The sequence below is a fragment of the Argopecten irradians genome, chromosome 8 (assembly GCF_041381155.1).
Source record: "Argopecten irradians isolate NY chromosome 8, Ai_NY, whole genome shotgun sequence".
Classification (NCBI taxonomy): Eukaryota; Metazoa; Mollusca; class Bivalvia; order Pectinida; family Pectinidae; genus Argopecten; species Argopecten irradians.
In genome coordinates, this window is record NC_091141.1 from 4,244,057 (window position 1) to 4,260,872 (window position 16,816).

Consider the following 16,816-nt stretch of genomic DNA (forward strand, 5'->3'; position numbering starts at 1 on the left):
ACATTGTGCTTGATTTCCTGTCCCTTTATATAATATCTATGATTTTTTTCAGCATTGCTTTTAACATAATCAACTACACTAAAATTGTTAAAGATGCTCCACCTCCGACATTCATCACTTGAACAGTAATTGGTGTTAAGTCGTGTATATATATGTCTAATTAACACAAAAAATATGATGAAATAATTCATTTGCCTGTGGTGCATGCGCAATCAGTATTTCATTCCATATAGGATATAGTGACACGAAATTTTTAAATTAATTATTTCTTTTTTACTTAGTGTAAAATTAGAAGCTCAAACTTTTCAATGGTGGTAATGGTGTAAAGTAAGTAACTTTTGTAACTGAAGAAAAATACTAAATCGTCTGCTCCTGTTTTTGATAGTGAAAATATACCATTTGTCAGCGGTGGAGCATCTTTAACAAAATAAAAATAAAACAACGACAAAACATTATATTACAATTTTACATTTGCTTACATCAGAAATTTTGAAGGGAATTCAAAATAGTATAATTTTATCCCTTTATAATGCGTAAGAAACACATATTTCATAAAGGTATTCTATGGACAATATGATTCCAATTATTTACCACATTGTTGTCCATATTAGTTATAAATAGACTTCAAACCGCACCAAAATCACAATGAATTTTACGACTTTATTAAGTTATTTTTGCTTAGGATATAACAATAAACGATGTGCAGTGCCTGATTGAAAGTATTTAATACCTCCTATCTCCTCTTCCCCTATCATAAAAAAGTTGAGAAAGGTTTCTTCCTTCTAAAATACCAATAATTATCAAATTCTCAAAATACACATGAAAACAAAACAACTAGTTGCTTACTTGATTGCAACATTTGTTTCCTAGAGTAATATTCATACCAAATTGAACGAATTGATATAATATATCAGAGTTTCGATGCTTAAACGAGGACTTGTATATTTCCTTAAAAATATGAGTTTATCCATTGATGTAATGCACCCATGTTGCTTATGACTGTCTTATGAAGTCATGGTCCTGTCTATATACTATCATACAGTTAGGCTTTGTTTTGATACTACAGGCGTGGTAGCCGACCTATACTACCGAAATGCTATAGATGCCCTAGTGGGACCGGCCTGTCCGTACGCTCTGGACCCTGTTGCTCGTCTGGCCAATTACTGGAATATCCCTGTCATTACAGGTACGACTGTCAAGTATTGTATCATAGAGTCAATTTAAATCACGAAACAACCCTATTATCGTAATAACTCTCCTATGTGAATAAAGCCGGATCAAATGCATTGTGGAGAAATGTGTGGAGTTTGGTTTTATCATACTTATTGATATCAATTTTTGTGATCCTGGCATGGCACATGGCTCAGTCCGTTTGTTCGTGATTTAGATTTATTTTATCTGGATACTGCAAGTTTACTTAATCTCTCAAACATCGCAGTACACTTACAAACTCCTTAAAAGGCATACACAATAATGTGTTGGCCATGCTGATTTCTAGTACAAACGAAATACATTGTACCGCATTACGGCGAAAAGTTTTATCTTTAGCTTATATAATTTGAGATTGACATTTCTAAAAACGTAAAATCAAGTGTCCCCTAACAGGGTTTTGTTTAAGTCTGTGATGCACCTACAGAAGTATCGTATTACCAACATAGCCCCTTTGTACTAGGGTATTATATACTGTATGACACATTTACAGGAGAATTCTTATACATTACAATTATATCATTACATTGAAAACATTAAACACCTATCTACTATTTTGTCATGGTAGACATTTTCGTTTTTCAAAATTGATAGTGAATAATAGTAAATGTATTGACTTGGCTTTAAATCGGAAAGTAAACAATCATCCATGAACTTCTGAGTGGTCGTTTCGTTTGAGTGTTTCATTTTGTTTTTTAACGTCTTACCTTTTAGGCCTTGGTGATGGTGGTATGTTTAAAAACAAAACGAATTACCCAACACTGACCAGATTAGCCTACTGCCAGTGTAGATTACGTAAGGTACTTGGCAGTGTATTTGAGGAGTTCCAGTGGACAGATGTAGCCATTGTTTATGACGTCAATGATGTCCATTCAGAAGTGCTTGGTTCAACGCTGAAAGTAGGGCTCCAACAGCAAAACATTTACCCGTATATGTTTCCATATTACGGCAAAGATCATCCCGACTTCAAAGCTATATTACAGGAGGTTGCCATGGTCACAAGAGGTAAGATTACAAATCAAGACTGGAATCAAACGAAAGAGATGTAAAAATATGATAAATGTTTTGCCTGGTTGTTAAATGGTCATGACTTTGTGGGATTTTTTATAACTGGAGGTATGCAGGATTATCGATGGTCCACTGTAATTTTGTGAGGACACTAAAAGTGTATTCTTAACTAATTTTTTCATCAATGCTGTTATGAATATTCATAAAAGTTTTGCTTTGTTAATGTAAACCACTGAATTTTATCTAACAAAAACTTAAAAGTAATTGTTTTACATTCGATATATTGCAGTTATCGTCCTTGTCGCCCCCGGAGAATCTGTACGGACTTTCATGCTATCAGCCTTCGATCTGGGCTATATATCTAACGGAGAGTTTGTTTTCTTTGACATCCTCCTGTTTCCCTTTCCTGGTGAGTACTGGGGTGACCACGACTGGATGCGAGGCGACACGAGGGACTCTGATGCTAGGAAAGCATACGAGGCGATGTTCCGGGTCAGTCTACAAGTGCCTACCAGTGATGAATGGAGGAATTTTACAAACGAAGTCAAGTGGAGAGCAAAGAATGTCTACAATTTTTCCTTTCATGGAGAGGAGGTTATTTTGTTAAAACCTTTAAAAGTGAAATATGAAAAAAAAATATTACACGTATCCATGAATAATGTATATAAATAAACATTAATCATTTGAAGCATTTTACTGATTTTAACAATTTATATGTAAGTGTTATTTTAAGCATCAATATGCCTACTTGATGTATTTTAAATGAAATTCATCATAATTAATATCAACATAAATCTGCAGTAAAATGTTACAATTTAAAGTATAAAGTTGGTTTACCTTTAGTATCTATAGGCATACTATTTGTTAAGGTCTTAAAAATCGTTTATTCTTAGTCTTAAACTAAAGTAGGTTAATGATCATATTTAATGTAAATCAAATAATACTTTACACAAGAGCACAAAATATTTATATACCAATCAAATTTATGCTTTACCAATTTTGTCTTATGGTTCAAGGTGAACTTTTTCATTGGAGCCTTTCATGATGCAGTGCTACTTTATGGTATTGCTCTCAACGAAAGTCTGACCAACGTCTCTTCAGTCCGTGATGGTTACACGTTAACGAGAACAATGTGGGATAGGACGTTCCAAGGTAGGTTTTATTTGATTTCATAACAATAGAGTTTTTGTTATTGAATGAAACTCATTCAATACTGTAAACCCCTTTATGTTTGTGTATAAATATTTTGTGCCATTATCATTTCCAACATATTCGCGAATGCCACCGAAAAAAAGTTTATAATAACTACCATAAACAGTATTTTACTTTTTTCTTTTTTCTTGAACCCTGTTATACTTTTACTTGTAATCGTTAAATTACAATATACATATTTATGTCGCAAGAATAACACTGCAGTGCTAATGTTGTATTTGTTCTGAAATGCAACGTAAAATAAAATTTCTTGAATCTTGAATCTTGAATCAAATACTGTATTTTACTCTTTTCTTTTTTTCTTGAACCCTGTTATACTTTAACGTTTAACTTTTAAATTACAACATACATATTTTTGTTGCAAGAGTAGCAATACAATGCTTATGTAGTATTTGTTCTGATATGCGACGTAAACTTGGTTTTCTTTAATCTTGAATACTGACTGATTCATTTCAAATTCTGCCCTGGTCATCACCATGACGCAGCTAATTCAGATTAGATATTTATTAATTCCTATAACATTAAAGGCACCACCTTCAATCCAGCCTTTGATTATCGTATTCCGCAGAAGAAACTAGAAACTATAATCGGTAATCATTGCTTTTCGCATCAATAAAACATCTTGAAAATAAGACATATGATCCAAGGCGTTATTGAAACTGCCTCTTGAAATAAATTACACCACATTGTTATTTGATATTCACTTAAGGTTTTAATAGTTAATTAACAGTGGAGTGGTCCCGTCATACAATCACGCAGGTATCTTTGATGGTGTTGTGATCCGTCTTATATCAAAGACATTAATCACCCGTTCCCCTCTAGTACAAGCAAAGTAACTCAACGGCCTGTTACATGAAATAGATTGCCAGGAACTAGGTATCTGTGGCGTCCACGTCTACGTAGCGCCTTCATTTGATCTATATCAAACACCTTATACAGTAAAAATTAAATTACAAAAAAGAAATATACAGTTGTCCACTTCTTGAATCGCCCATGTGTATTTATACAGAAGCTGAATAAATCGGATGTGAGTTATTATATAAATTACAGTCTTATACGTCTCAAGTGGAATCGGATTGTCAAAACAGTATATTATCGCATGCATGCACGTTCATAAAGCAATTTGCGGTGATCTTGATAAAAACCTAACCTTCGTTTATATTGACATATTTCTATGCAGAAATGTTTAATAACAGTCATTGAGAGTCATCTGTAGTTATGTAGAACGAGGATAAGTAATGATAATCTATACTAATCCATGTTATGGATTACCCTTGGTCTTAATGCTGATCCTATCAGAACATGGAATACGACGATATGTCAACCATACCTATCTAATATCCAAAAGGTTGTATCAAAAGGGTTAAAGACATCGAGGATTAATATATGTATTAGTTATCGAATTTTGCACCGCGATTAACTGATATAATAACCATAATAATTAAAATGTAATGAAGCAGATAGAGAGGTCAATACGACTAGATTACGAAATTCAATCAAAATCTTCGGTTTAAATTTTCTCCCATACCTGAGAGGGTAATAACGCGGTTACTAGGGAAAAGATAACTCTGTCTTTACCGGGGTAGGGAAAAACAGCTCACACGCGCTTGACAATGACTTCATCGATATATGCGGAGATTATTGTCGAGGACGCCATTAATTGTCAACACTATAAAAATGATTCAAAGTCTGATTTTTTTTTCATTATGGGAGAAAAATTCTTACATGGGTCTGTCAAGTGGACAGGGATATCTTTAACCTTGTGAAAGATTTTGGTCGCCAACCCTCGGGTTGACCAGCCAAAATCTTTCACTCGGGTTTAGATATCCCTGTCCACTTGACAGACCCTTGTAAGATTCTATTATTCCACTACATGTAACAACATTCCATTATGCTAAGATTACAGGCCAAATTTCTAGCATATATGTTTACTCTGTTTACGCAGAGTATAATGAGCATGGACTTTATTTTATTTTTCATTTAATGCTATTTTCTATTACACAAACAAATGCAAGGTGAGGTCACATATGCATTGCTTATTCTGTCATCAATAGAATTTTCTAAACATAGATATATATATATATATATTGTTAAAAGTGATGAAATGGAAGACTGACGAATGGCGAATGCAGTAATTGATAAACTTAAGGTTGGACATAAGTTATGTGTCTATTTCAAAGTCAGTAATGACAAAGCATCAAGTGACAAAGCAGTGCCATACCTTTCTTTTCGTTTATGTATATGCAAATTTGTTACGTAATTCGATGTAGATGTAACTCGTATTATTCTTATCATTATTCAAAATAAAACCCTTAGCCCTTAATTGCATCAAAAATTGGAAATGGTGTATGCAAAATAAAATGTACTGTACTTCATTTACATTGTGATCTGAAAGGTGTAACCGGAAGTGTGATCATTGATGATAATGGCGATCGTGACACCAGCTACTCTATCCTTGACCTTGACCCGGAAACAGGCGAATTCCAAGTATGTGCAATCTCAAGTAATCTCAATATTGATATTGTGTTATACATACAAGTAGTCAGATTTATCACACATGGATACCGCGCTTTTTAAAATCAGATTAAAATGCATTAATCCATTTGTTAGATGTTGTTATTAACAGACATCCTACACTAACGATTTTGTTTAACGTACTTAAAGGTTATTGCCAATTTTTTCGGAGACCGCCAATGGTACAATCCCGTTCCGGCGAAATCAGTGCACTGGTCTGGGGGTAGAACAGGACCACCACTCAATACCCCTGTTTGTGGTTTCCAAGGAAACAACCCGGAATGTCATAGAAACGGTAATGGACTATTTAATACCCCATTGATTTTGCATTAAAATATCGAGGAACTCAACAGTCATGTTGTGGGCCTGATAGAAAAGTTTTCATGGTGATCAGTTTGTATTCAAGCCATGAAGTGCTCTTCGAAAGGAACAATCATCCATTAGGTATATTAAGTATAGTAGGCTTGTTGTTGAATTATACATATGATGATACACGGCATTAATAAAATATCATTATCTGATCATTAGATTAATAATCGCACATAGGTTGCCAGGAATATGGATTTAATAACACGCGTTATACTTTCATTCTTAATGCGAGTTGCTATTGGAGTGATAAATGGTATCAAGTTTAATGATGCTGTCGTGACTATTAACTTAATTGCTATTAATTTTGAAAATAACATAAGAAAATCATTTTTCATTATTCTGTAAGGCGAGTAAATTCTAGATTCGATAGGATATTTCTTTCAATTGATATACATGTAACTATGCCGCGCCACATAATTCTTTGACGTCATCAAAGACCGTTAAGTAGTGCGTGATATGACAATTGTTTACATATGGAAATGATGCGAGTATATGACACGACAAAACGGGTCAGTTATGTAAAACAGTCTTTAGTGGTGGTTGTATAACTACTATAGGAACACAATAATTTTGTCGATTGTTTATGACATTTACAAATATTAAAATATTAACACACAACGTAATATTATTGCATTCACTCAAGCATACAAATTGTATCTCTGTTTTATGTAGATATTTCATCGACCCTAGTTTATGTCATCGCCGCTATCTCCACCATCCTCGTCGTCATTCTCGCTGGTACCATCATTATATTGAGGTTAGTTTTTAAAAAAAAGTGCTCGTTTTGTCGCGAAACTTTTGTTGTGACATGTTCTTTATGCAAATCTTAAAAAAAATCCACGCTTTTGTCCATAAGAATGTCCTTTCTCCATTCCAACTGAAAACATTAATTGATAAGCTAGATGTTTTGTGACATGTTTTTCGACAGAAATTGACTGATCGCCAGCTGCGAGCAAATTCCCTAGGCCCACGTGACTTTGTATTTTGTATTATGTATTCTACAACATTGAAGTGAAACACGTGCTTTTGAGAACATGACACGTTGAGCGAACTTGACTGGTGAATGGTCATACGATTTTACATGATTATATTGTATAACAATACTGGTTTGTTATGTAAAAACTTGTTGTTTTCGTTGAACCAAATATCAAAACATCTATTTTTTCTTTTGACGTTGCTGTATATAAATTTCCCGTTACAATAAGTAATAAGTATAATTGTTACCTTGACGTAGACATTTGAAAAAGGAGCGGGAACTTCAGAATATGACTTGGATGATTAAGTATGATGACATTAACTTCCATGCTGACGGCTACAGCATGTCCGTGGGATCAATGGTAATTATTTAGTTTTCCATTTCAATATGTATTTTTTCTGATATCTGAATTTAAATATATGTTTCATTTACTCAAATACACAAACAGAATCCAACATTTAACTCAAGTGAATATTTTGGCTAGTCAACACGAGGCTTGCCGAGAGTTGACAGTCTAAATATTTCACGAAGGTTGAAATATCTCACATTGTCATGACAGACCAATGTCTGATTATTTTCTCATACTTTAATCAATACCGGTAGAATGTTTGCTTGTTTAGAAGCATTGTTATCAAGCCATAGTCCTCAAAACATTATAATATCGATAAAACTTGTCTGTTGAGTTATATTACTTTGAATATGTTAAGATGTATCCAGTTTATCACCCTCGACACTCCAGGGGTTACTATTACTGACGTTATATCTACCTATGAATTATCTCGAAGTCAAACTGAAAGCAGTTCAGGAGAAAATATTTGATCAATCACAAGCCTGCAAAGACTTGCTTTGAAGACTATATCCAACTTCAAAGCCACACAGTCATTCACCATGTTCCGGTATACGTTGCTGTACATCAAAGGACTAAATTACCGGTTCTGTTTTGTGGGGTCAAGCTTTACTATGAGTCCAGGGATGGATATAACGACTGTAATAGTAATCCCTGGATTATCGACGAAACAGTTTAAAAACTTTGCTGTGTATCGTCTCCTCCTATAGCGGAGCTACGCCACTTCCTCTGTATCCCTGCGCTCCTCCCAATTAAATACAGACCTGACGGGAACCCAGTACTTAGCCGGCTTCGCTACATACAGGGTAATTTCTCATTAGTATTTGCTTTTCATTACCTTATCCAACTTACTCTATTTTCAAAAAAGTAAGGTCAGTTTTGCATGAAAAGAAATCGACCTGAATTTCACCTGAAATTGAGATTACTTATAAAAGCTACACAAACCACTAGAACCTTTCCGTTCCCGTCACGTTACGGTGACTCTCTATTTTTATTCAAACGGAAGACAATCGTATCGCACAATCTAGACATTGTCCTTGCGAAGCTTCGGTGGATGATTTTTGAATTCATTTCTAAATTTATTTTCTTACGTTTCTCGTTGAAGACTTGCACAAGCCCAGGGAATCGCAAAAGGGTTTGATAAAAATCAATAAAAATCTAATCTATTGGATTGAAATATAAGGATTGAATCTTGGTTTGGGCGATTTCATGGGGTGATGAATTATGTTGCTCTTGAAACAACTTCAACATGAACTGCTTGTTTCAAGAGCAATTCAATACATCACCCCATGAAATCGACCAAAGCATGATAGAGTCCTTAAATAAATCAGGAGCAGCCGTTTTATTAATTTTCGGTGTTTTTACGAAGAGAAAAGAAAAACTTATTATTCTGACTATATAATGTCGTCTTCTCTCAGCAATATTCTATTTGTAACGCCTCTGGTGTTTACATCATTGCGCTAAATCAAGTATGATTCTGTGTACACGAACAATCCAACAAAATACATGTAGGGCTGTGTAATCAGTTATACCAAGCATTGGTTGAGAAAATCAAATGTACAATTATTGTCAGAACTGAACTGGACTGAATTCCATGATATAAAATTCTTGGAGTTCACAACTACGCTAATAAAATCAATAAAAAGTTAGAACGTAATGTTTGTATATTATAATCTATACAGTCCAAAAAAAGAAATGTATAATTGAATCTTGAGACTGATAATAAATAAACACATATGCTTTAAAACTGGATACTTTATATATATATAAGGTAATTGAATGTTAATACGAATACTAAATTTACAGTTCTTTACAGTTCATTGCACATTTTGCAGTTCAAGGTCACTTTAAGTCAATATCGCTTATATCCACCACTAGCATCAACAACTGCTTGACCGCGTTTTCCCATAGATGACGTCAGACTACACATGACTTGTTGTGGAATCTTTGCCCACTAAAATGCATTCACAAGTTACCGCGATTGCGATGCAGGTTGTCTTTGATGGACACGTCTATCTAAGTCATCCCATAGATGTTCAATGGGTTAAAATCTGGCGGTTTGGAATGACATGGAAGGACATCGACGTTGTTTCTCTGCAGGAATGCTGTTGTAATGAGAGCTGTATGTGGTGCCGCGTTGTCATGTTGGAACACTCTGCATACTTGGAAGGAAATATGATCCCCGTAAATGACCTTCACCTAATACCTATTCGTTTTAAAAGACAACTGGGTATTGCCCTAAAACTCATACATAACAATTGAAATTAATTTGATATTTCATTATTAGAAAAATGATTAGAAATAAGTATTATGCGTTTCTTTTTAAAAAAAAGTAATAATATCTACGAATATGAGAAGCTTAAGGTTTAAAAGGGGTTAACAAAGCGATGGAACTAATTAAATTGTGCTTGTAACGAGAATTATCATTGACTCGATTTTTTTTAATTATTTTATACCGTTAAAAACATCACAATTTGTAATGAAGTTTCTGGTTGACAGATTCAACACCATACTGATTCCATGAGTTTCCCTCTCTAGTGATTATATCTGTGATTAACGACAAGATATACATATCCAATATTTAGCCTAGATCATAATATTATATCTGCTTTACTTATTGTGCAAACAAGAACGTCCAATAACGAAACCAAATGTTTTACAAAAAAATTGTGGGGGGAGGGGGTAATAAGTACACCAATGCCCATATGAACATTTAAACGTGTTAGATCCAATACCAGTTAGATGTTGTGATAATTGAAAATTATCACGTCGAATATTAGATAAGGTGTTATGTACGCAGATGCTTTTTGGCCAGATGTACTGAATGTGTATAAATAGGTGATTTCCATTGCTATGAATTCCGGACTAAGTAGATAACCGTATATCAGACCAGCATAATCTGATTACTTCCGAGAGTAATAATCACTGAACTAAATTTGTTATTAGTAGCTCGTGGTATTAGCAATATTAGTTATGCAGACTAATGATACAGAACGGCACTCAAAGATCAGCTGTCACAAATCATACATGGAATGATTAGCGGTGCAGAAAGTTGGAGTTACAAAATACTCTCACGCTCCGATTTCACCCAAATATGTTAAACGTCTAGGTGCATTTCTACTTTAAATGTACTTTTATCTCGTTTGCATTTTTTTCAAAGGCATAAAGGACCTCAAATGAATCATATTTATAACAATGTATATACATTTCCATTAGTGCTAATGAAAGAGGCTTCGTTCTAACTTTATACCTATTGCTGATGGTTTGTACTTATTAGTTTGAATACAAACTGATTTTTAAGCGAAAAAATCTTCTTTTTTTTCAGAAAAAGAATTGGGCATGTGTTCGATTGTGTATAACATATATATAATTGTGTATAACATATATATAATCTTTAAGTAGATATTTTTCCCCAAAAATCGACATTTCAAAGGCTGAAATGTATCAAATGAGATTTTAAATCAACAATATTTGTAACGAGACTATTAACAAAAAAAATCGGGTACAGTAATAAAACACCAATAAATGATGGAATTTTGTAAACCAATAGTTTCTAAAAAAAAGTAAATGTTAAAATTGAGTATTATATTGACGCTTTGGCGTCACGAGGCATTATTGCATGGGTAGTTATCCAATACAGTTTCAGGCGACATGTGTGTATTGCCCTGGATCAGCCAGTATTTCACGTGTAGGTATGAGAGAAATCCATGTACTTACCTTAACAGTACAAAGTACTAAAAACCTTTAATAACTAGATATGCTCTTCGATGAAACAAATTCATATTAGTTTTGTTGTTTTCATTTTTGAAGAAGGTAGGCCGTGTTTCCAAGTGACCTATATATGGAATCTACCTGATGTTTATTTTGTTGGTTTTTCGAACTAGGGTACGCCTGTGTCAGTCCGAATGGTCCGACAGAAGAAGGTAGATGTATCACGACAGGTATTAAAGGAGCTACAACAGGTACGTCTGCACATATCCGTATCTAATTAATTAGCAATCGCGCTTTACAAAAATGGAGGTTTTTTAACAGTACTGAGGATGTTGTGTATTGTTGCACTATGAATCTTTATATACATAGTTCATGAACCAAATAGAATGAAGTATGATTCAGTTTATTTCGCCGTTCATTGTTGCACATTTACCTCTATGCAGAAAACGAAAATAAAAACGAAAAGAAAACGTTTACAATTTTGCGTGACGGCTTCGGAAAAAGTATAAAAAAAACACCAAAGGAAATTCTAGAGAGGACACACGTTATAGGATAATATGTATTGTGTGTTAAGTACGTGCTTTAGGTGCGGTCGATGACACACGTTATAGGTGAATATGTATTGTGTGTTATATACCTGTTTTAGGTGCGGTCGATGACACACGTTATAGGTGAATATGTATTGTGTGTTAAGTACGTGTTTTAGGTGCGGTCGATGACACACGTTATAGGTGAATATGTATGGTGTGTTATGTACGTGTTTTAGGTGCGGTCGATGACACACGTCATAGGTGAATATGTATAGTGTGTTATGTACGTGTTTTAGGTGTGGTCGATGACACACATTATAGGTGAATATGTATGGTGTGTTATGTACGTGTTTTAGGTGCGGTCGATGACACACGTTATAGGTGAATATGTATGGTGTGTTATGTACGTGTTTTAGGTGCGGTCGATGACACACGTCATAGGTGAATATGTATAGTGTGTTATGTACGTGTTTTAGGTGTGGTCGATGACACACATTATAGGTGAATATGTATGGTGTGTTATGTACGTGTTTTAGGTGCGGTCGATGACACACGTTATAGGTGAATATGTATGGTGTGTTATGTACGTGTTTTAGGTGCAGTCGATGACACACGTTATGGGTGAATATGTATTGTGTGTTATGTATGTGTTTTAGGTGCGGTCGATGACACACGTTATAGGTGAATATGTATTGTGTGTTATGTACGTGTTTTAGGTGCGGTCGATGACACACGTTATGGGTGAATATGTATTGTGTGTTATAACGTGTTTTAGGTGCGGTCGATGACACACGTTATAGGTGAATATGTATGGTGTGGTATGTACGTGTTTCAGGTGCGGTCGATGACACACGTCATAGGTGAATATGTATAGTGTGTTATGTACGTGTTTTAGGTGTGGTCGATGACACACGTTATAGGTGAATATGTATGGTGTGTTAAGTACGTGTGTTAGGTGCGGTCGATGACACACGTTATAGGTGAATATGTATGGTGTTAAGTACGTGCTTTAGGTGCGGTCGATGACACACGTTATAGGTGAATATGTATGGTGTGTTATTTACGTGTTTTAGGTGCGGTCGATGACACACGTTATAGGTGAATATGTATGGTGTGTTATGTACGTGTTTTAGGTGCGGTCGATGACACACGTCATAGGTGAATATGTATGGTGTGTTATGTACGTGTTTTAGGTGCGGTCGATGACACACGTTATAGGTGAATATGTATGGTGTGTTATGTACGTGTTTTAGGTGCGGTCGATGACACACGTTATAGGTGAATATGTATGGTGTGTTATGTACGTGTTTCAGGTGTGGTCGATGACACACGTTATAGGTTAATATGTATGGTGTGTTAAGTACGTGTGTTAGGTGCGGTCGATGACACACGTTATAGGTGAATATGTATGGTGTGTTAAGTACGTGTTTTAGGTGTGGTCGATGACACACGTTATAGGTTAATATGTATGGTGTGTTAAGTACGTGTGTTAGGTGCGGTCGATGACACACGTCATAGGTGAATATGTATGGATGTGTTAGTAGGTGTTATTTACGTGTTTAAGGTGCGGTCGATGACACACGTTATAGGTGAATATGTATGGTGTGTTATGTACGTGTTTTAGGTGCGGTCGATGACACACGTTATAGGTGAATATGTATGGTGTGTTATGTACGTGTTTTAGGTGCGGTCGATGACACACGTTATAGGTGAAGGTGATATGTATGGTGTGGTATGTACGTGTTTCAGGTGCGGTCGATGACACACGTTATAGGTGAATGTGTATGGTGTGTTACGTACGTGTTTTAGGTGCGGCGATGACACACGTCATAAGTGTACATGTATGGTGTGTTATGTCCATTATGTACGTGTTTTAGGTGTGGTCGATGACACACGTTATAGGTGAATATGTATGGTGTGTTATGTACGTGTTTTAGGTGCGGTCGATGACACACGTCATAGGTGAATATGTATGGTGTGTTATGTACGTGTTTTAGGTTTTGTCGATGACACACGTTATAGGTAAATATGTATGGTGTGGTATGTACGTGTTTTAGGTGCGGTCGATGACACGTTATAGGTGAATATGTATGGTGTGTTATGTACCTGTTTTATGTGCGGTCGATGACACACGTAATAGGTGAATATGTATGGTATGTGTTATGTACGTGTATTAGGTGCGGTCGATGACACACGTCATAGGTGAATATGTATGGTGTATTATGTACATGTTTTAGGTGTGGTCGATGACACACGTCATAGGTGAATATGTATGGTGTGTTATGTACGTGAATTAGGTGCGATTGATGACACACGTTATAGGTGAATATGTCTGGTGTGTTAAGTACGTGTTTTAGGTGCGGTCGATGACACATGTTATAGGTGAATATGTACGTGCTTTAGGTGCTGTCGATGACACACGTTATGGGTGAATATGTATTGTGTGTTTATAACGTGTTTTAGGTGCGGTCGATGACACACGTTATAGGTGAATATGTATGGTGTGGTATGTACGTGTTTCAGGTGCGGTCGATGACACACGTCATAGGTGAATATGTATGGTGTGTGATGTACGTGTTTTAGGTGTGGTCGATGACACACGTTATAGGTGAATATGTATGGTGTGTTAGGTACGTGTTTTATGTGCGGTCGATGACACACGTTATAGTCGAATATGTATGGTGTGTTATGTACCTGTTTTTTGTGCGGTCGATGACACACGTTATAGGTGAATATGTATGGTATGTTATGTACGTGTTTTAGGTGTGGTCGATGACACACGTTATAGGTAAATATGTATGGTGTGTTAAGTACGTGTGTTAGGTGCGGTCGATGACACACGTTATAGGTGAATATGTATGGTTGTGGTATGTACGTGTTTCAGGTGCGGTCGATGACACATGTTATAGGTGAATATGTATGGTGTGTTAAGTTCGTGTTTTAGTTGCGGCGATGACACACGTCATAAGTGTACATGTATGGTGTGTTATGTACATTATGTACGTGCTTTAGGTGTGGTCGATGACACACGTCATAGGTGAATATGTATGGTGTGTTATGTACGTGTTTTAGGTGCGGTCGATGACACACGTTATAGGTGAATATGTATGGTGTGTTATGTACGTGTTTTAGGTGCGGTCGATGACACACGTTATAGGTGAATATGTATGGTGTGTTATGTACGTGTTTTAGGTGCGGTCGATGACACACGTTATAGGTGAATATGTATGGTGTGTTATGTACGTGTTTCAGATGCGGTCGATGACACACGTTATAGGTGAATATGTATGTGTGTTATGTACGTGTTTTAGGTGAGTCGATGACACACGTTATAGGTGAATATGTATGGTGTGTTATGTACGTGTTTTAGGTGCGGTCGATGACACACGTTATAGGTGAATATGTATGGTGTGTTATGTACGTGTTTTAGGTGCGGTCGATGACACACGTTATAGGTGAATATGTATGGTGTGTTATGTACGTGTTTTAGGTGCGGTCGATGACACACGTCATAGGTGAATATGTACGGTGTGTTATGTACGTGTTTTAGGTGCGGTCGATGACACACGTTATAGGTGAATATGTATGGTGTTAAGTTCGTGTTTTAGTTGCGGCGATGACACACGTCATAAGTGTACATGTATGGTGTATTATGTACATTATGTACGTGCTTTAGGTGTGGTCGATGACACACGTCATAGGTGATTATGTATGGTGTGTTATGTACGTGTTTTAGGTGCGGTCGATGACACAAGTTATATGTGAATATGTATGGTGTGTTATGTACGTGTTTTAGGTGGCGGTCGATGACACACGTTATAGGTGAATATGTATGGTGTGTTATGTACGTGTTTTAGGTGCGGTCGATGACACACGTTATAGGTGAAAATGTAATGTGTGTTATGTACGTGTTTCAGATGCGGTCGATGACACACGTCATAGGTGAATATGTACGTGTGTGTTATGTACGTGTTTTAGGTGCGGTCGATGACACACGTTATAGGTGAATATGTATGGTGTGTTATGTACGTGTTTTAGGTGCGGTCGATGACACACGTTATAGGTGAATATGTATGGTGTGTTAAGTACGTGTGTTAGGTGCGGTCGATGACACACGTTATAGGTGAATATGTATGGTGTGTTAAGTACGTGTTTTAGGTGCGGTCGATGACACACGTCATAAGTGTAATATGTATGGTATGTGTTATGTACGTGTTTTAGGTGCGGTCGATGACACACGTTATAGGTGAATATGTATGGTGTGTTATGTACGTGTTTTAGGTGCGGTCGATGACACACGTTATAGGTGAATATGTATGGTGTGTTATGTACGTGTTTTAGGTGTGGTCGATGACACACGTTATAGGTGAATATGTATGGTGTGTTATGTACGTGTTTTAGGTGCGGTCGATGACACACGTTATAGGTGAATATGTATGGTGTGTTATGTACGTGTTTTAGGTGCGGTCGATGACACACGTTATAGGTGAATATGTATGGTGTGTTATGTACGTGTTTTAGGTGCGGTCGATGACACACGTTATAGGTGAATATGTATGGTGTGTTATGTACGTGTTTTAGGTGCGGTCGATGACACACGTTATAGGTGAATATGTATGGTGTGTTATGTACGTGTTTTAGGTGCGGTCGATGACACACGTTATAGGTGAATATGTATGGTGTGTTATGTACGTGTTTCAGGTGCGGTCGATGACACACGTTATAGGTGAATATGTACGGTGTGTTATGTACGTGTTTTAGGTGCGGTCGATGACACACGTCATAGGTGAATATGTACGGTGTGTTATGTACGTGTTTTAGGTGCGGTCGATGACACACGTTATAGGTGAATATGTATGGTGTGGTATGTACGTGTTTCAGGTGCGGTCGATGACACACGTCATAGGTGAATATGTATGATGACCTATGTACGTGTTTTAG

At 36.1% G+C, this 16,816-nt stretch overlaps 1 protein-coding gene across 1 annotated transcript in view; it reads left to right on the forward strand.

Moving 5' to 3' along the window:
• Window positions 1-854: 854 nt before the first annotated feature.
• Window positions 855-16,816, forward strand: part of LOC138329141 (atrial natriuretic peptide receptor 1-like) — a 29,634-nt gene continuing 13,672 nt past the window's right edge. The window contains exons 1-10 of the mRNA XM_069275902.1: window positions 855-1,186; window positions 1,924-2,214; window positions 2,507-2,811; window positions 3,234-3,369; window positions 5,825-5,916; window positions 6,094-6,238; window positions 6,985-7,069; window positions 7,547-7,649; window positions 8,345-8,440; window positions 11,519-11,596. Of these exons, the coding sequence (XP_069132003.1) occupies window positions 1,015-1,186; window positions 1,924-2,214; window positions 2,507-2,811; window positions 3,234-3,369; window positions 5,825-5,916; window positions 6,094-6,238; window positions 6,985-7,069; window positions 7,547-7,649; window positions 8,345-8,440; window positions 11,519-11,596 (1,503 nt within the window). The 5' untranslated portion in view covers window positions 855-1,014. The remainder of the gene's footprint in view (window positions 1,187-1,923; window positions 2,215-2,506; window positions 2,812-3,233; window positions 3,370-5,824; window positions 5,917-6,093; window positions 6,239-6,984; window positions 7,070-7,546; window positions 7,650-8,344; window positions 8,441-11,518; window positions 11,597-16,816) is intronic.